We start from the raw sequence: 20,400 nt of genomic DNA on the forward strand, positions 1-20,400 counted from the left end.
TTATGAAATTATTAAATTTTTAAAATATAAATTATTAACAAAAGTAATTTTTTATGTAATATTTAATTAAAACATATGAAATTAAATGAGAAATTTTTTTTGAATAATAATAATCGAGTTTGATATCAATTTTAATTTTAAAAATATTAATCAGATTTAAATTAAAGTATAATAAATTTTGTGAATATCTTACTTGTTACCATTCTCACAAGAGATATCATACATGCTACCATTTTAACGCCAGATTATAAAGATACTATCAAATTAGGGCAAAAATTAGTATGTCACAAATCTACAATGCACTTTGATATATACATTGGCAATATTATTTATTATACTTTGCAGCTGATATTTTCTGTGTTTGCTTTCAAGTTTTTCAGCAGCAGACAGGCGTGTGCCTATTCCAGTATGCATCTCCATCCGTTGTTTTATATGTGAACCATCTAAATTTTTTTCCCTCTCTATTAACTAATCTCTCTTTTGTAGACTTGTATTCTGAAAGTGGATCTGAGTTGCTGTGCAAATCGTCCAATGAAGGTGAAGGGAAAATTGCAGAAAATGAACGGTGCATATATATATATATAATTGTACTGTTCCAAGAAAATATGATCTTACAAGCGTATTGACAGACATTGAAACCCACCAAGGGTGTCATATAGTCTGATGGGGATAATAAAGCATCAAGGCACCAACAGAGTTGAAAAGCGCCACAGGAATCATCGAAACGGGTGCACTTTTCAAATTTTAACAACAGTAATCTACATAGTTTACTAATAATTAGTGCAAACGTCATTGAGCAATAAATATTTGGGGAATACACATAACTAATGGAAGCAAGTTTGGGATTCCCATATCAACTTAAATCTTAATACCACAGGTCATATTATTCCCCAATAACTATGGGAAGCAAGTTTGGGATTCCCATATCTACTTAAATCTAATACCACAGGTCATATTTTCCCAAGTTTTTTATTCTATAGAAGCAAGCTAAAATAAAAATCTTCGACTTGGGCTAGAAAAAGCAATTGCCAACATACATCATTTCATTTGACGTAGTCAGTGAACCAATCCAACATATTTCCATGGGCTTCTTCAGCATGTTTGACTGCATTCTCATCTTCCATTTTATACCTGACTGTCCACCCATGTGCCACGCCAGGAAATATCTTGACATAGCCATTGATCTGTTGAATATTAGCATCAATGAGTTAATGATACAAATTAGGAAAGTGCTAGCATCAAACACAGGTCAATTGATTGCTAGCATCGTTGGTGAAGCAACTGACGCATCGGAACTATTGATTCTTGTGGGTCCAACTGTCAACTGTTCAGATGCTTAGCATTCCTCTACAAATTATCTTAATTAAAGAACCAAGAATAAACAGAATATAATCCATAAGTCTATCACTCGCAAAATGTTTTTTATGATTGTTAATAAGACAATTGCTGACTATAAGCAAGGATTGTTTTCTATTTTGAAAAAGACCAGCAGAAAGACAAGATCTCCAAAGTTCAATAACTTCTTACCTCAGGCCTGGTGGATAGAACCTCTTCGAACTGTTTGACGAGTGCAGGAGGAGATATTTTGTCAATCTCAGCTCCCAACACAGCAATTGGCACCTTGACCTCTGAAAACGACAAGTTCATAGCAACATATTAAATCTAAATTGATTTGGCAGTGCTACACAGAGCTCTCAATGGGAAACTGCAAATAGAAATCAGTTGACAGTTTTAGGAAGTAACTGAAGCAGCATCTGGCCAATAATTTATCCTTTTTATCAAAATTCGAAATAAATATTTATATTGAGATGTTTTCTCCACCTTGCAGGTATGATCCTATATTCATCTGGACTGAGCACAGCCCTCACCATAAATACTGCAGGCACAGAGAATTTTTGGCAAAAGGATAGAAAACAGTTAAAACAAAAGTTACCTTTTATATCATCTACAGTGACAAGGGAAGGATGTAAAAGCACTGCAGCTTGAATGTAATCAGACTTTGCCAGCTCCACAACAACCTTGGCTGAGAAGATATCATTGTGTCAATTTTAGCAGGAACAGCTCATGCACAAGTCCACTGGCACAATAAACATTCGTATAGAGAAACGAGAAAGAAAACTCACCACCCCAGCAGAAACCAGCTGCTCCAATTGCTGATATGCCTTTGCTTTTTAAAGCCATAATAACTGGTTTTACATCTTCAAATCCTTTATCCTAAAAATAAACAATGATATCTAAGTTTTAGCAAGAAAACTATGTTTGAGCAGACTGTTGCATGAATATGACTTCCTGCTGCACAAAGGTGAATTAAAATGTTGGTTTTAACATGGCAAAAGAATGAATCTACTTTTCTCTAGATTTATTTAAAGCATGTTAAGTAAAAAATTTAATGGCACTTCTAAGCATATTTCTTATAATTTAGCATACAGTCAGAAACAAACCGTTCCATGCAACCTTATCCAGACAGGTATTGGCCTCTCAACATTTTCAGGTACATATGGGTCTCCATTGAAGAAGTCGGGCACCACCACATAGAATCCAGCAGCAGCAACTTTGTCAGCAAGCTTCCTTAACAACAACAATGGATTGACCCTGATCAGCTAAGACCTATCAAGTATCAACTATTAACACTCAAATAATTATTTTTTTTCCCTTCTCCCTATAGTTTGGCAAATTCATCATCCATCAAAGTGGAAACATGAAGAGACTTGTTTTATTTAAATGTTCAACAAGAGATGACAGGTACTTCATAACCAGCATCTGTAGTTCTCCAACATCAATCATCAATACTTTGTCAATGAACATCACAATGTAAAAGACTATTTGGCTTAATATTAGATCATAAAGAGAACCTTAAAGTTAGGGGTTTTCATGGTTCAGTTTGGTGGTTCAAGGTAGATTTTTCAAATAAAACCAGTAAATTAGTTTGTGAATAATCATAACCATAACCAAACTAAACAAGGTTAAAAATTATCCAAACTAAACCATTTAGGTTCGGTTTGGATAATTGGTTTGGTTAGTTTATATCATAAAGTAAATTAGTAAAATAAAAATGTTTTTAAAAATGGACATTTAAATAATATAATATTAAAATATAATAATATGAGCATATATGTTAATCATATGAATGGAGAACCAAATTAGGTGAATTTTCATTTTATGTAGTGTAGATCATGTAGAGAAAAACAAACTAACACAACAAAGATATTTACATAATTATTTATATGTATTCTTGATTCAGTTCGGTTTCAATTGGTTTTTCATATGAAAAAAAACCAAAACTAAATAAAAAGTCAGTTTGATTATATTTTAAAATCAAACCAAATCATATAAGCGTCAAAAAACATGGATTTGGTTTGGATTGGATTGAATTGATTCAGTTGGATTTGGTTAAAATTTTGCAGCCCCAAAGGCTAAAATAATGTTTATTGGCAACAGACCAGGGTGGAAATAATGCACACAAGATGAAATTTTAATTAGCTCACTATTGAACAGTAATAAACTATTTCGCGTTCAAAAAAAAAAAAAAAAAAAAAAGGCTACAAGTCCTGCAAAATGTAAAGCTTCATAAATGAAGACATGGGTTTACCACCTTTCATCTTGTCAGAAATGAAGAAAACAGAAGCTAGATACCATTTGTAATTTAGTAGACATAAAAACTTTAGGACATCAAAACAGTGCTACAACACAGAGAAAGTGATGTGAGCAACAATTCTTCTATAAGGTTGGGGTTGGACTGTTGGAGTAGCAACAATACACATGCCAAGTTTTATTGTCGGAGAGTTAGAAGTATCAGTTCCAAGTTCATGGTTGTGAACTACACATACCTCAGGTTTGGTGCCTCGAATCCTGTAAAATGATCATGTCTGTAAGTAAGAAGATATGTAAAGAGGAGAAGAAGAAGAAGAAGAAGATTAGGAAGGGCATTTTTTACAAAATGGTTAAACGTTTGAACTTTCCATCACTTAGCCCCTAGTTACAAATAGCAAGACATAATTATTGTCTGTAGTGGTATGCTAACACTATTTAGCACCCCAAGATCATAATCGGCATCAATTGGGAGCCAGCAATTAAAGTGATCCTATTGAAACTTAACCAAATTCAGTTTAAAGCTAATCACTCAATTTCAACTCAGAAAGGCATCCACTACTCGAAAAACTATTATATAACCCCCCAAAAAAGACAATTTCTGACTTTCCTGCTATGCAAGATTAGCAAACCAGCAACCAACCACTTCATTTTAGTTGGAGAATCGAGCAAAAATTGCAACATATAATATCATTAATCGACACAAACCCAGATAGGGCGTTCATGATTATCAAAGAAACAGACATCACTTTCAAATATACATATACGCGCGCGCGCGCGAAGATAGCACATAGAATTGGAAATTACCAAAAACATCCGAAATGAGAACAATTGCGCGCTTCGAATCAGAAGGTCCGCTAACGTATGCCTTGAGACCCCCAACTTCAGTGACAGAACCTGCTCCAGAGGCTGGGTTCAGGGTTGGTGGGTTATCGCAGCACTGAGAACCTGACATATTTGGTGGGCTTGATAAGGCGAGACGAGGGTTTGAGAATTGCAGCCTTCCAGGGAAATGGGAAGTGGGAACTGCGAGTGAAAAAGAGGGACAGGATGTCAGAGGAATCTTTGACCCCAAAAAACAAAGTCAGGGGAATGAACGGCGTCGTTTAATAATTTTGATATTTCAACACTCACCAAATTCCTTTTTTTTTTTTAAAAAAAAATTATAGAAAACACACACTTATTTGTAATATCGAACATCACAGCCTCCAAACAGCAAATCTCATAGAACGGAAATTTCAATACCATTAAATATCATTTCTCAAATCAAAAATAACCCACAAATGTTAAATTATTAAATTAAAAAAAAAATAGTCTTGATTCTTGATATCAATAATGATGGCGATGATCTGAAAAACCACTTGCTGAAGATAGTCTTGATTCTTGATTCCTTCCCCTTCTTCAATCTAACGACTAGAGAGAATTCCCTCCCCTGCTTTGCTCTCTCTTATTCTCATTTCACATTTTCATATATTCTGCGTTTTATTGATTTGTCTTTGGAGATAGAGAAGAGCTATTTTTCACTCTTCCAGAATCCAGATTCTGTCAATGTAAAAAAAAAAAAATCGACTTTCCTCGGAAAATCGCCCTGCCCCTTCTCCGGTATGATTCTTTCTGCTTATATATTGTGTAAGCGGATTATTGGGTTTACTATTATTAATCCCTTTTTGTTTACTTTGCTTATCTGATATGTTAAATTGAATAATTGCAGAATTTTTATTTGACAGTGAATCTTAGTTGTTGCGCACATGGTTTTTCCCTTATGGCATCATTACTCTTTTTTACATGTAGGAGGGAGATTATTTCCTTATATTTGTTTTTTAACCAATTTTCTAGGTGTGGTCGCCATCACCATCGACAGGAAACAGGGGTTGCCCTCAGATAGTCGTACAGAAATTTGCAAAGTGGGGTAGATAAGCAATGCTCTGGTCACCCGGAAAGGACTCCATCCAAAGTTCCCGTGCCAATCCCTCAATCTGACAACAAGAACAAAATTCAACAAGATAAAAAAGACCAAGTTTCCCATGCTAATGCTCGTTCTGACGAGAAGAATAATATTCAAGAAGATAAAAAAGACCAAGTTTTTTCTTGTTGTTTAGATGATTCTGATTCTAACGATGACCATGCATCCAAAGGTCGTAATGCCACTATCAGTTGGAAGCACCCTGATCTCCTTGTGAGCAAGCCCGTTCCTCTGTCAGCACCAAGAAAGGCAAGAAACATTGTTGGTTTTTGCGTTTGTTAAGCAAAAGCAAGGGTGATGGTAAATTCAATATCCAGGGCCCTGAAACCAAAGTTCAGGATGTTTCTCCAACATTCAAGACCAACCAAATCGCGCTGCTGGCAGTAGATTCTCTCCAAGGATGCCTATGCGTCGATATGGAGCTCCAGGATACTGGGAGAGGCCATATTGTGGAAACCAATATTACAGACCAATGGCATATGAAAGGCCACCGGTGCCACCATTTGCTAATTATCATCCACCGCCGTGTCCGCCTCCATATGAGATTTTAGGATCAGGGCCTCCTCCGCAATTTAATCCTATGATCCATTGCACCAGATATGAGGTCAATTATACTTATGGGTGAACCGGCAAGCACTAATCTTTCACCCCTCTAAAATCTTTCACCTGTAACGCAGTATACATCCCTTAATTTAGAATAAGATTATTGTTTGTTTAGCGGACATTTATTAATAGTCAAATTTTCTGCCTTTTAGGAGCACCCATTTTAATTTATTTCTATTGAAATCCGAATTTGAAACTTCATATGGCAATTTTAAATTGTAATTTTATTTGTAAAAAGAAAAAAAAAAAGAAAAAGTTTAGCCCTGCGCCTGCAGGCTGCAAGAATGGCATTTTTCTTTAGCTTGAAAAAGCAAGCGTATGTGCCAGCAACTATCTTTCATTCTACTAATGTAGCAGTCTCCATCTCTTCCCTTCGAGCCAACGACTACAATACAAGACTACTAACCTTATGCGGATGGACTTATAATATACATTTGGGTGCTTGTTGGGATCAGTAAAGTTGGTGGGTCAATGGGGATGGTCATGGTGGAGGAGGATGTAAAGTTTAAATCTCATTTTTCTTAAAAATATGATATTTAAATAATTTATTTATTAAATAAATTTACCATATAACCCCTTATTAATATTAATTCACAATACCTTATATCAAAGCAAAATTAAATGGACAATGGGCTTTTAGAAGCAAACAAGCACAAATAACCGCGGCATGTTACGGCTAACACAATACACACACACAAATATATATATATATATATATATATATATTAATTATGCATAAAATACACTATGTTAATATGAAAATATTTATAACTATATCGTAATTGATGATGATAATAAAAATAAATCCTCTTAAATTAATATATAAAAGTTGGAAAAAGAAAAAAAATGAGAGTGAATAATTTTGTTGAATTTTGTGTTAACTATTTTTCAGGAATACAAATATTGTTAGGGTATATGAAAATTTTATGAAGTACTTATTTTATTAGAATTTTGTTGAAATTCAATTATTATTTTTAAAATGTAAAATACTTTAAATGTCTTTTAATTTTTTTTTATCAATTCATTCATGATTTATTTTGTATTATAATTTTTTTTAGTACAATTGATTATGATTGAGACTCGAACTTAATACTTAACAGTCCTGGAGACCACTTTAGTGCCACTAAAATAAATGCATTGGTTGTATTATAATTTTTTATCATATATAATCATATTATATAACATTAATAATATAGTTATTTTTGTATAGATTAATTTATATTTAAATATAAAAGATGTAATTTTATAGCTTTAATTTTTTAATATATGGTGAATTTGGTGACTTTTTTTTTATTGTTCATTGCTTTGAAAATGTCAAAAATTGATGTTTAAGAATTTAAATCAATAAAACAGGAATATTTAATGTAATGATTACAATATAAGTTGATGAAATATGTTTCCAGATTAAAATACATTAACTTAAATATAAATCAATTAGTGAAGCATGTGTCATTAATTTTTCTTTGAAAGTATGTGAATATGGTAAAGGCATAGCATGCCATATTGGCTAGTGAATCAATATTTTAGGATACTATATCTATATCAATATATATATATATATTTTTTTTACTTTTACATTATGAGATAAGTACTAGATATGCTTTGCTAAATTATATGTCATTTAAAGGTATTAATATTTCTCTATAATTCAATATTTTTCGTATATAATTTTCACACCGCATGTTTTATAGTTTTATTATTATTTTATAATATGGGGTTTTAATTTTCACTTATCAGGACTTATTTGTTTATTTATTTATTTATTCAATTAAAATAAAATTAATAATATAATACTATTTTTATATTTTAAAATATATTTTTATCTTTATTATTTTAAAATTAACATTTTTTTTCTTTATATCACCATTAGAGAAAGTATAAAATTTTTAAAAATTATAATATTTATGTTATTAATAAATTCAAAAATTAAAATCTTATAAAATTTTTAAAATAAAATAAAAATAAAATCTTTCTTAAATATTTATAATGCAAATAAAAAAAGAAAAAAAAATCAACATACACGATAGATTGCCATGTGGAGGTATTGATGTCAATACCTGAGATGTAAGTAACTATTAAAAGTAATAAATATTTAGTGAGAATATTAAAAAAAGGAGAAAAAAAAAAAGTAAGAACAAAGGGACTTTTTACTGTTCTTTAAAAATAGTAAAAATGTCATGTGTTTTAGTATAATAATATAATTCTCAAGAAAGAGACCTGAAAACGACAATGGCTTAGGCTCGTTTAGATAGACGTTTGATGGTAAGTTGGCATAAAATAATTAAAAATAATTAGGAATATTATAATTTAGTATTTAAAATTTAGAAAAATTTATAGTTTAGTTTTTATATTTTTAAAATTTATTTATTTAGTTATTAATTTTTAATAAATTCACATATTAATTTTTATTGTTAGAATTATAGTCCTTTACTATATTTTATATCAAAACAATTTAATTTTTAGATTTGACAAAATTTACTGATAAATCCTTGAAGTTTAGTTAAATTTTCAAAGTAATTCCTATATTTTAATAAATCTATATATTAGTTTCTCCATCTAATTTTTTATCCTAATTAATTTTAATTTAAAAAAAATTTAAATTGCCATTCATCACTAAACTTCAATGTGAAACAAAATAGTTCATGAGATTTTAATTTACTGACAAAATAGCCCCTGATGGGAAAAATTAAACATTTTAATTTTTTTAATTTTTAATTTTATAAATTAAAAATTTGTTAAAATTTTGAGTATAATTAATAGCTAAGTTTACCAAATAACTATCAGTTACAAAATTAACTATTAATAGCATGGAATTTTACAAAATTAATTATTAATAAATCTAAATTTTAATTATTTTAAATTGTATTTAATTTTACAAAATAACTATTAGATTGCATTTATATTTTATATTATATTATTAAAATGTAAGGATTAATTTGTGATTAACAAAATATAAGGATCTTAAAGTGATAAATTCATACTTTAATAATAATAATTATTATTTATAAATTAATCTTTATATGTTTATTAATTAAAAAATATATTTTTTAAGAATTTTAAAGTAATTAATTTATATTTTTAATAATATAATTTATTAAAATTAATATGTAAATTTTTTCGCATACCAAGGATTAAATTATTTCAGATATAAAATATGATAAATGATATTTTGATATTTTTATTAAAATTAATGTTAATTGTGATTTAAAAATATAATAAATTAATATGTAGATTTTATTCAATTTTAGGAAATAAATTGTAATTTGCCCAAAATAATTTTAAGGCAACCATTGTGTAATCAAGGATTGCTGTTTATATCCCATCAGGTCAAAGAAACTTCTTCCAGACTTGGATAACTAGAAACTGGTCAGTGGAATTTTCTCAAAGTCTTTGTCTCCAACACACAAATAGTGAAAGGAACAAGCTTTATCTCCGTAATCCGTGTCCAACACTTCTTCTCCTTCTTCTTTTTATCCATGAATTCTTTTTCGTTCATATCCCCAAATTTGGAAGCTCATTAGATTATACGAGGAGAGGGATGGCGGCGTTCCTGCAGCCGATGCAACAGACTCTATGGGACTCGGTCCTCCAACTCACTAAGTCGGCACAGGATAAGAACAGTGACCCTCTGCTCTGGGCGATTCAGCTCAGTTCCAGCCTCAACTCTGCCGGGGTCGTTTTACCGTCTACCGAGTTGGCCCATCTGTTGGTCTCCTACATCTGCTTCGAGAATAGCGTGCCTATCATGTGGAAGTTCCTCGAGAAGGCATTGACCGTCAAGATCGCCGCTCCCATGCTTGTCCTCGCTCTTCTCTCTACCAGGCACGTCGGTCCCTTAGCTCATACTGTCTTTAATTTAAAACCCCGTACACATACACTACTTCGAATCTCTGTTTCTTTTGGAATTTTACTAGGTATGGCTGTTTTTGTTGGGGATTTGCTCTCTGTTTGGATGGGGTGAGGGAAGGGTAATTAATGGGTGGGCAAGGGAGGCTAAAGGGGGAGGAGGAGGATAAGGATGTTATAATAAAAAAATTTGTAGGAGAAAAGTAAGGAGTGTTAATGTTTATTTTTATATAGTTGAAAGGTAAATAATTATTAAAGTTATAAAAATATATTTTTTTATTAAATAAAATTTATTTTTTATTTTTTCAATATGTAAATTAAAGTTTTTTATTTTTAGTTTAATGATTTATAATTTTTATTTTTTATTGTTTTTTTATATTAAATTATGGTATATATTATTTTAATATTCAACTTAGATATATAAAGTAATATAAATGTTATTTTGTATTTTTTAAAATATTTTATTTTTTTAAAATGTAGGTAAAATTAAATAAAAAGATATATTTTTTTTTTCTATAAGAATTTAAAATTTACAAGGGACAGCGAATAGATTAGATACGGCCACAGACAGAAAGACATTTATTTATAGTGGTAAGTTATGTTTATTTTTAATGGGTATAATTGTATTTTTAATAAAAGATTAAGGACATAATAAGAAAATAAAAAATAAAATAATTTTTATCTCTCACCCGAAAAATTGAGATTTGAGGCTTACTTACCCTTACTCTTACCCTTACCTTTCACCAGCTCATCACTTTCCAAACAGTTCCAAACAGCAGTAGTGGTATAATAATTACTTATCCCTCGTTACCCTTATTTACCCTTTTCTCACCCTCACCCTCACCCAAATAGACCTTTAAGGGTAGTGTGGGTGAGGTTAAGCAGTTTTATTTGGGTGTTCTGTATGAATTATCTCCTTCAGAAAAATCGCTTAGTTAATTATTTTTATTTTTTGGGAGTATTTGTGCTATATTGAATGTGCGGATAGTCTATGAATGCATGTGTTCTAGTAGCCTTGGTTAGGTAGAAAAAGGTTTTGGGATTTTCTTTCTTTGGGGAAAAGTGAGCTTATGATTTTAAGTCCTTCGCTCCACTTGGATTCCATTTTTGTATGTGTATGTGGAATGTTACATTTTATTTTTGCCCTTTTTTATTGTGATCTATTAAAAGACTTAAGCTGGTTGCATTTTTCTTTATGTTGATGTTATTTATTATTTTGCCAGAGTGGTTCCAAATCGACAGCTTCACCCGGCTGCATACAGGCTTTATATGGAACTCGTTAAGAGGCATGCCTTTTCATTCGCATCTCATGTCAGTGGGCCAAATTATCCAAAGTAAGTTTCAACTATCTTGTTTCATTGCGAGAGAATTCCTTCTTGTAGGCTTCTTTGTCTCTTTGAATTTCAATTATCTTTTCATCGTTTCTGTTAAAAAAATGTATTGCTGATCACGCCATGTATGTATTAGGTGGGACACATAATGGAACGCAAATTGTTCAATAAATATTAATATTAAGATAGAAAATAAAACAAGGAATATTAAGATATATAATTGGTATTTTGGTTTCTGAACCTGAGAATTGAAAGTGCTTTTTTTAGGGGAACTTTTTGCTTGATAAATTCTACAATGCCAATGGGTGGTATGTTCTAAATCTTTGCAACTGTGACCCTCATCTATTCTAACTTGTGTAGCTGAAACTGATCATTTCAAAGATAATCTAGCAATAGTGTGTGTAGGCTTTACTGTTCTCTGAGTATTACAGGTTGAATGCAACATTTTCACTCTAATAACACCTGATGACTCTTGCAAGTCTCGAGTGCTTTTTTTAGCTGTGTAACCATGTAGTGTCTTAAGAAGAAATTAGAACAATTTTAAGTGCCTAATTGGTCAGGCTTATATGGTCAAACAGGTGGTTTGTCATATTCACTTGGACTATGAGGCCTCTGTAATGGTCCAGTGGTTAAAGCAAACTGCAAGCCTATGCTTGAATTGAATCTAGGCTTTTTGGAAGCTCTTAAATGCTAGTTTCTTTCCAATAATGATTGCATGTTTTGTAACAGTGAGATTTTATTTCTTCTTTTATAGGACTTCTCATTTGCAGAAATAGTTTATGTCATTTTGTAAGCTTGCTTTGCTAGCTAGTTGCATATTAAAGAAACAAATACTGAAAGACACTATTTTGTTATTTATTGATTGTTTCTTGCTTGTTTCTGTAATATACTTTTTACTAATACCAAAAGTACCAACATTTCTTGTGATGCAATTGCAGGATTATGAAATCAGTTGATGAGGTTCTTCATCTTTCTCATATATTTGGCCTTCAAGTGTTTGAACCAGGGCTGCTTCTGGTTGAATATGTCTTTTCAATGGTGTGGCAGTTGCTTGATGCATCATTGGATGATGAAGGTTTACTGGATCTTACCTCAGAAAAGAAGTCTAAATGGCCAACCAGCCTGCAAGATTTGGAAATAGATGGTCATGAAACTTTTGGTGGGAAGAGAAATGAGCTTCACGAGGGGCTGCACAAAGCAAATACTACAATGGCTATTGAACTAATGGGAGAGTTTCTGCAGAACAAAGTAACTTCAAGGATTCTCTACTTGGCACAACAAAACTTGTAAGAATTTATGTTTGTATCTACATTAGTTTTTTGCTTGTGCTTTTGCATTTGGCTTTGTTCTGATTGGAGATGGTAGTGAAAAACATTCAATTCACTGAGTGACTTGTTGTTTTCAATCTGAAAAGTGCGGCTTGGCTGTAATATTGTGATTTACTGAACCTTGAGTGGTTGGTAATAGAAGTTGGAGAAATATATTTCATTCAGATGTCACTAATGTCAAGATTCTACTATATTTTTAGGCCTTCACACTGGCGGGGCTTTATTCAGCGAGTGCGGCAGCTCACAGCATATTCAGCAGCCTTGAGGAATTCAAAACATATAACTGCAGAGATACTTCTGCAGCTGACATCTGATACACGACCACTTGTGTCTCAAGAGTGCAAAAAAAAATCACAGCAAGACTTTCAAGCTGTCATGTCTTCTGGATCTCTGATATCTTCTGCTGGTCAATGCCATGGAGCTAGTTGGTCTGTGCTCTGGCTTCCAATTGATCTTTTTCTAGAAGATGCTATGGATGGATCACAAGTGGCAGCAATCGGTGCTGTAGAAAATCTTACAGGTACAAGTCAATCCTTGTGTTTTGAAGCTTAGATATTGCCTTGCCTCAAGTAGATTGGGGACATTATTATTGATGCAGATTTAATGTTTCAGGTTTGGTAAAAGCTCTGCAAGCAGTTAATGGTACCACATGGCATGATACTTTTCTAGGTCTCTGGATTGCAGCTTTACGGCTTGTTCAAAGGGTAGGGACTTATTCCAATTTTTTAAAGAATCAATCCTTTTTGGATCATTGCTTAGTTTCATGTTGGGAAGAATATTCTTGGAAAAATATGAAATATGTTGCTTCTAAACAAATTATTTTTTTTTTCAAATAACTTTTGCTGCAAGCTGATTGCTTTAAGTTTTATAAAGTTTTTTTTGAAATAGAATTGGAGCAATGAACCAGAATAAATAGAGAATAGAATAACCCATTACTAATTATGAATTTTCTGAAGGTAAAGAAGAAATGCATTGCAAGTGGTTCAATGCATATATACTTCTTTTCCTGGACTACATTGATGTATTTCTCAAGCAAATGGCCTGGTTAAATAGGAAAAAAAGCAAGCAATCAGCTCCCAGGATGTATAATTTTCAGTGTTTCTTGTGGAATTGCACACATCTTCTTTTTGATATATGCATTCCAGATTCAATTTATTGATTTATACCCTTTTTCCTAAGTTTTTGTCCATTTGTGGCCTTTTAGGAAAGGGAACCCAGTGAGGGTCCTGTACCTCGAATTGATACCTGCTTGTGCATGCTATTGTCTATTACGACACTGGCAGTGGCTAATATTATTGAAGAAGAAGAAGGTGAACTGATTGATGAAACTGAACACAGCCCTACTGACCAAATGAAAGAGAAACAAGGTCTGGGAAAATGTCGCAGGGGTCTTATTACTGCATTACAATTGCTAGGTGATTATGATAGCTTGTTGACCCCACCTCAGTCTGTTACTTCAGTAGCCAATCAAGCTGCTGCAAAAGCTACACTGTTTATCTCGGGAGTGAACAGTAGTAATAGCTATTATGAAAGCATGAGCATGAATGACATGCCTATTAACTGTTGTAAGTGATTATTCTTCAACATTGCAATTTCATTTTATTGGAGGTTTGAAGTTGGCACAGAATAAAAATGTAGCAATGATGTTAATGGATGTCTTTTTGTCTTTTGAACTGAGTTATTGCAAATGTCCACTGTTGCATTTTCCCACCAAAAAGTTTTAGTGCAGAAAGGCTTTTTTGAACCTTCCTTTCAGGAAGTCCCCCATGTATGTGGGTTTTATTAGAAAAAATAAATGCAGCAACAGATCCTTGTGAGTATTTTTATTGTGTTGATTTCACTGAGCGAACTTGTTTTGGTTTGACAAGCTTCTCTCCCTCAGCATCACTACTGCCCTAATTAGGAGTTCTTTCAACCTTTGTTTCTTTATCCCTTATCGTCCAAGATTTTAACATGAGCTTTTTTCCCCTCTCTTCTCCCTTTCACATTTTCATTTATTATCTCCCCTAACTATTATTACTTGCTAAGAGCTCTTTCTAGGCTTGTCTTGCTGCTATGCCTTTATATTAATTTGTTGTTTACCCATGGGGCTCTCTAATTCTTTTTTCTTTTCTAAATTTTTTGGTATTTTGAAGCTGGAAACATGAGGCACCTGATTGTTGAGGCATGCATTGCAAGAAATCTGTTAGACACATCAGCATATTTTTGGGCAGGGTACGTGAATGCACACTCCAACCAAATACCTCGTGGCGTTCTTGGCCAAATACCTGGGTGGTCATCATTGATGAAGGGGTCACCTCTAACCCCCTCGATGATAAACATTTTGGTGGCAACTCCTGCTTCAAGGTATGCTGCCTGTTGTATATTTTATTAACTCTTAACTATAATTATTTTTGCCCCGGAAAGCTTGGATGGTCATGTCTGTTCTTATGATAAAAAAAAAAAAATAGTATACTGTGATTACCAATGGGAAAACGCGGGGATTTCACCTCCTCCATGCAGCCTGGCTTTTCCCTCGGAGGAGGACTTTAGTAAAACCTTTATTACTGATGCACAATTAGGAAGACCTTCAAAGTTTGTCCAGTTGATCAAATCATATTATATATGCCATGATGTTCCAATTAAAATACCTTACTTCTCATTAGATCTCTTCTTCTTATGAGAGTTTTCAATTTTCATATTTGCTTTCTAGTAAAATTATGATTCTAACAAGTGGTACTATCCTTTTTAATATTTTGTTTTATATTTATTTGGTTACAGCCTAGTAGAATATGTTAAATTCATGTTAAATATCATTTTATGAGTTTCATCTTTCAAATGTATGAGATGAATTATGATCAACTAGATCCAATTAGGTTTACTAATGATCATACTCAGTGTTGTTTTAGTAGTCAAACAAATATAATGGATTATTTAGAAATTGAGTCTTAGGTGGATGGATGGAAGGTGAGAACTGGTCATATCCTTTGGTGGTGTATCTCCTAATTACTCTAATGTTTCTTCAAAAATGTTGTTTAGAATTCATGTTGGAGAATCAATCGTATATAAAAAAATTGTGAGCCATTTGTGTTTACCTTGTGGCCTGATAGTGTAAGGGCTGGTTCAGGATGTGAGGTATTCTTCAGAATGTCTATTGCGCTGGGGAATGTGGTATTGATTACTTTTGAAGTTTTAATGGCCCTTATAGTTTAGATATACAATGCCTAATAGTCCAAACTTCAGTTTGAATCAGTGGTCGCCCACCTTCATAATATTACTGTAACATAATATATGTAATGCTCAGATTGCATATGTACACCAAATAAAGTTGATAGATATCTAATTAATGATACTATTCCCTAATTTGCTAACTATGACCTGGTCTTCAGTTACAACATTCTTTTTCCTGAAGCCAGGTATATCAGATGCTCTTTTTTGTAAATTTACTCAGTGGTATGGCAACTGAATTTAAGCTCATGGATTTGATGGAAGTTTACCAGAGATCGAGAAAGTATATGAGATTGCAGTCAGTGGCTCCAATGATGAGAAGATAACTGCTGCTAACATTCTTTGTGGAGCGTCTCTTCTTCGTGGTTGGAATATACAGGTAATCGTTTGGAAGCCATTTAGCTTTTCTCTCTCTCCCCACCCTTTGAAATTGTTGTATACTTAATGTGGTATGTTATTTGCAGGAACATACCGTTCTTTTCATTATAAAATTGCTGTCACCACCAGTTCCTGCTGATTATTCTGGAAGTGAGAGCTACTTGATTGATTATGCTCCACTTTTGAATGTTCTGCTTGTTGGAATATCATCTGTGGATTGTGTACAGATTTTATCCTTGCATGGTTTGGTAAGTCAAATTTTAACAGTGCATTCCTTTTACTGACTGGTATGAAAGTGTGTAATTCAGAAAAGGGAAAAATATTAATAGAGCAAGTTCAAAAAGAAGAATTTGATAAAAATAATAAAATGAATCTGATAAAAATGATATCCTAAGTATGGAGTGTAGAGGGTTACCATCTTTGTGAAAATTATGTGCACCAAAGTTAAGCAATGAAGCATGTCCGGATCTTTCATTCATGCGCATGAAAGAAAATTGATGTGAAAGGATCACAGAAGTTAAAGATAGGATACCAAGCTGTGAAAATGAATGGAAAATCTCTAGGTCTTCGTGTTATTGCTAAACTAATCACTTTTGCATTTCTTGCCAGGCTCCACTACTAGCAGGTGCATTGATGCCCATTTGCGAGGTCTTTGGTTCTAGTGTTCCCAAGGTCTCAAGCACTCTTCCATCAGAGGACGAAATCTCTTGTCATGCAGTGTTCTCCAATGCATTCTCACTTTTGGTGAGATTGTGGAGATTTCATTATCCACCTCTTGAAAATGTGATGGGAGATAAAACACCAGTGGGCTCCCAAGTGGGCCCTGAGTACCTCTTATTGGTTCGGAACTCCCAATTAGCTTCTTTTGGAACTTTGCCTAGGGATCGCATCAAAATTAGAAGATACTCAAAAAATTTAAATATATCTTTAGATCCCATATTCATGGATTCTTTTCCACAATTAAAACGCTGGTACTGGCAACATATAGAATGTATTGTTTCCACATTTTCTGGTCTTGTACATGGTACCCCTGTTCACCAGCTTGTTGATGCACTCCTCAATATGATGTTCAGAAGGATAAACAGAAGTGTTCAATCGCTGACTTCTACAACTTCTGGAAGTAGTAATTCATCTGGCCCTGGAGCTGAGGAAGCTTATGTTGGACTTCAAGTACCTGCATGGGATATCCTAGAAGCAACTCCATTTGCACTTGATGCAGCTCTAACAGCCTGTGCCCATGGAAGATTATCCCCCCGTGAACTGGCTACAGGTTTGCACAGTTGGCTTAAGAAAGTTTTCTTACATCAAGTTAAATTTTTAATGAATAGAGACAAGTTGGCATACACGTAGGGCATAACTAATGAATTGAGAGATAAAAAATTCGAGGGATTACAAGACAGTTGGAGAGAGAGTGATGCTGAGTTCTAAGAGAATACGAACTATAAGCATGAAAGCTGAATGTTAATTGTGATATATGCTTATTTCTAATCTATTTCAGCATACACTTTTGTCTCAGGACTCAAAGATCTTGCTGATTTCCTACCTGCATCTTTGGCCACCATTGTCAGCTACCTTTCAGCTGAAGTTACACGGGGCATATGGAAGCCAGCTTTTATGAATGGAACTGATTGGCCTAGCCCTGCTGCCAATTTAGCCACTGTTGAGCAACAGATAAAGAAAATACTTTCTGCCACTGGTGTTGACATCCCAAGCCTTCCTGTAGGTAATTATTTCTTCATATAGATTATTTGTTTCTCTTCTTGAGGTTTGGTTGGGGGAACTTCCTTTCTCAATGAATGAAATTTATATTTGGTCCTAAAAAAACCCTCAATAAATTGTAGATCTAAAATCATATTGTTTTAAGTTTTAAGACTGGAATTAGGATTCGCATCCATGTGTTAGATCTGGATATTTCATTCTCAATATGAACCGGGAAGGCAGATGAAAATCTGCATAGCAACAACAACTAAGCTTTAATCCCAAATTAGTTAGGGTTGGCTGTATGAATCTTTTTTCACCATTTAGCTCTATTAGACACCATGTGATGATAATTTGCATTTCCACAAAAACTTAACATACGCTGGACAATGGAGCTATGCATGGTTTATATCGAGAACGTTTTTCTGAAAAGACAACCCCTCCCAAAAAGAAAAAAAAAATGCAAGGATTTTAAAGCCGTTTCTTCTTGCAGGGGGGAACTCTCCAGCTACACTTCCTTTGCCTTTAGCTGCCCTAGTAAGCCTCACAATCACTTATCGACTTGATAAAGTGTCTGACCGGTTCCTCGTCCTGGTTGGCCCAGCCTTGAATGCCCTTGCTGCTGGTTGCCCTTGGCCATGCATGCCCATCATATCTGCCTTATGGGCGCAGAAGGTAAAGCGTTGGAGTGACTTCCTTGTGTTCTCTGCTTCTGGCACTGTCTTCCACCACAATGGTGATGCTGTAGTTCAGCTACTGAAGAGTTGCTTCACTTCTACTCTTGGTTTCAGCCCCCCTCACATTTCTAGTAATGGAGGTGTTGGTGCCCTTCTAGGCCATGGCTTTGGCTCTCACTTATCTGGTGGGATCTCGGCTGTTGCCCCTGGAATTCTCTACTTACGAGTGCATCGATCTATCAGAGATGTCATGTTCATGACAGAAAAAATTCTCTCTATTCTAATGCATTCTGTTGAAGATATTGCAAACAGTGGGTTACCTAGAGAGACCGTGGAGAAATTAAAGAGGGCGAAGTATGGGATGAGATATGGTCAAGTTTCTCTTGCTGCAGCAATGATGCGTGTCAAGCTTGCAGCATCACTTGGAGCTTCTTTAGTTTGGATATCAGGTGGGTTGAGTTTGGTTCAATCTTTAATCCAAGAAACTTTACCCTCTTGGTTTATATCAGCCCATGGGTCAGAGCAGGAAGGTGGAGAATCTGGAGGTGTAGTTAATATGCTTGGAGGTTATGCACTTGCATTCCTTGTGATGCTTTGTGGGACATTTGCATGGGGTGTGGACTCACAATCACCGCCATCAAAACGACGGCCAAAGGTCCTTGGGTCTCACTTAGAATTTCTTGCAAGTGCACTAGATGGGAAAATATCGCTTGGTTGTGATTGGGCCACTGCACGAGCATATGTATCTGGGTTTTTGAGCTTGATGGTGACTTGCACACCAACATGGGTGCGTGAGGTTAATGTTGATTTATTGAAGAGGCTGAGCAAGGGATTGAGGCAATGGAACGAGGAAGAACTGGCTGTGGCCTTGCTGGGACTTGGTGGGGTTGGTGCAATGGGTGCGGCTGCTGAACTTATCATTGAAACTGGGTTATAATCCCTATTATCAGATGAGAAAATCCTTGGTTATAATTTTCTGTGATGGAATCATAGCTCATGTAAATTGAAATGTAGTTTGTATAAGCAAATAGGATTTATATTTCTGTAGATGACGGTTAAATTTCACTTTGTTGGATTCTCGAGGTTCCGGGCTTGTGCCAACAAAACGTTGCACAAGGTGACGGTAACAGGGATGACTACTTTTTTCAACAATTATGTGGCCTTTGGATTTGGTGAACTTGGCAAAGTTAACGGTCAGGTATCTCTCAGGTCTTAACCATGTATCCTATGGTAACTGTTATTGCACGGTTTATGAACTGATTGGTTCGTGGTCTTAGTGTTATTCAATGTCCTTTGACAACTCTCTAACTAATTCCTGACGCCTTAACTAACTTCTTCCAATTATTAATTGGTGAGTTTCTAAAATTTTTCTTTTTTGATATTTTAAAAGAAAATAAGGCTGTTAGAATTTTAAATATCAAATCTCTTAACATTACAAGATAAACACTTATGAGCTAAACTAGTAGTGCAATGACACTTATTTTCAATCTCCAAACCATTCACTAGGCATTCTAGATTGAATTTAGTTCGAAGTGGAATGCGTTTGAAGAAATTATATCCTGTGATTCAATGACATCTTGGATTTTCGGTTACAGGACATCTGTTTTGCTGCAGTACCACACGTCTTCTCAGTGAGAAAGAATTGTTTTTACACGGGCTTGGACGGTCTATGGCATTCACCATGTTCTTGGGCCTAGAAATCCACTTAAGCCTTAATTAAACGCTATTAGAAAAAATTAAAAAATATATGTTTTTTATTCTTTGAAACCGACTTCTGTGCA

General features: G+C 33.9%; 2 protein-coding genes across 2 annotated transcripts; one reads left to right on the plus strand and one right to left on the minus strand.

Annotated features, from left to right (window-relative positions):
* Positions 1-716: 716 nt before the first annotated feature.
* Positions 717-4,648, minus strand: LOC110658754 (endo-1,3;1,4-beta-D-glucanase). The gene is made up of 7 exons (XM_021816488.2): positions 4,396-4,648; positions 3,828-3,849; positions 2,442-2,568; positions 2,124-2,214; positions 1,934-2,023; positions 1,528-1,628; positions 717-1,184 (listed from the first exon to the last, which is right to left on the minus strand). The coding sequence occupies exons 1-7, from the start codon at positions 4,541-4,543 to the stop codon at positions 1,044-1,046; spliced, it is 720 nt and encodes a 239-aa protein (XP_021672180.1). The 5' UTR covers positions 4,544-4,648; the 3' UTR covers positions 717-1,043.
* Positions 4,649-9,472: 4,824 nt separating this feature from the next.
* LOC110658753 (mediator of RNA polymerase II transcription subunit 33B) lies at positions 9,473-19,901 on the plus strand. Its single transcript, XM_058152696.1, has 12 exons — positions 9,473-9,976; positions 11,224-11,334; positions 12,270-12,617; positions 12,860-13,179; positions 13,272-13,363; positions 13,864-14,224; positions 14,795-15,005; positions 16,131-16,245; positions 16,331-16,492; positions 16,854-17,514; positions 17,761-17,967; positions 18,436-19,901. Exons 1-12 carry the CDS (start codon positions 9,693-9,695, stop codon positions 19,554-19,556), a joined length of 3,993 nt encoding a protein of 1,330 aa, XP_058008679.1. The 5' UTR covers positions 9,473-9,692; the 3' UTR covers positions 19,557-19,901.
* The last annotated feature ends 499 nt before the right edge of the window (positions 19,902-20,400 follow it).

This window comes from Hevea brasiliensis, chromosome 9 (genome assembly GCF_030052815.1).
Source record: "Hevea brasiliensis isolate MT/VB/25A 57/8 chromosome 9, ASM3005281v1, whole genome shotgun sequence".
Lineage (NCBI taxonomy): Eukaryota > Viridiplantae > Streptophyta > Magnoliopsida > Malpighiales > Euphorbiaceae > Hevea > Hevea brasiliensis.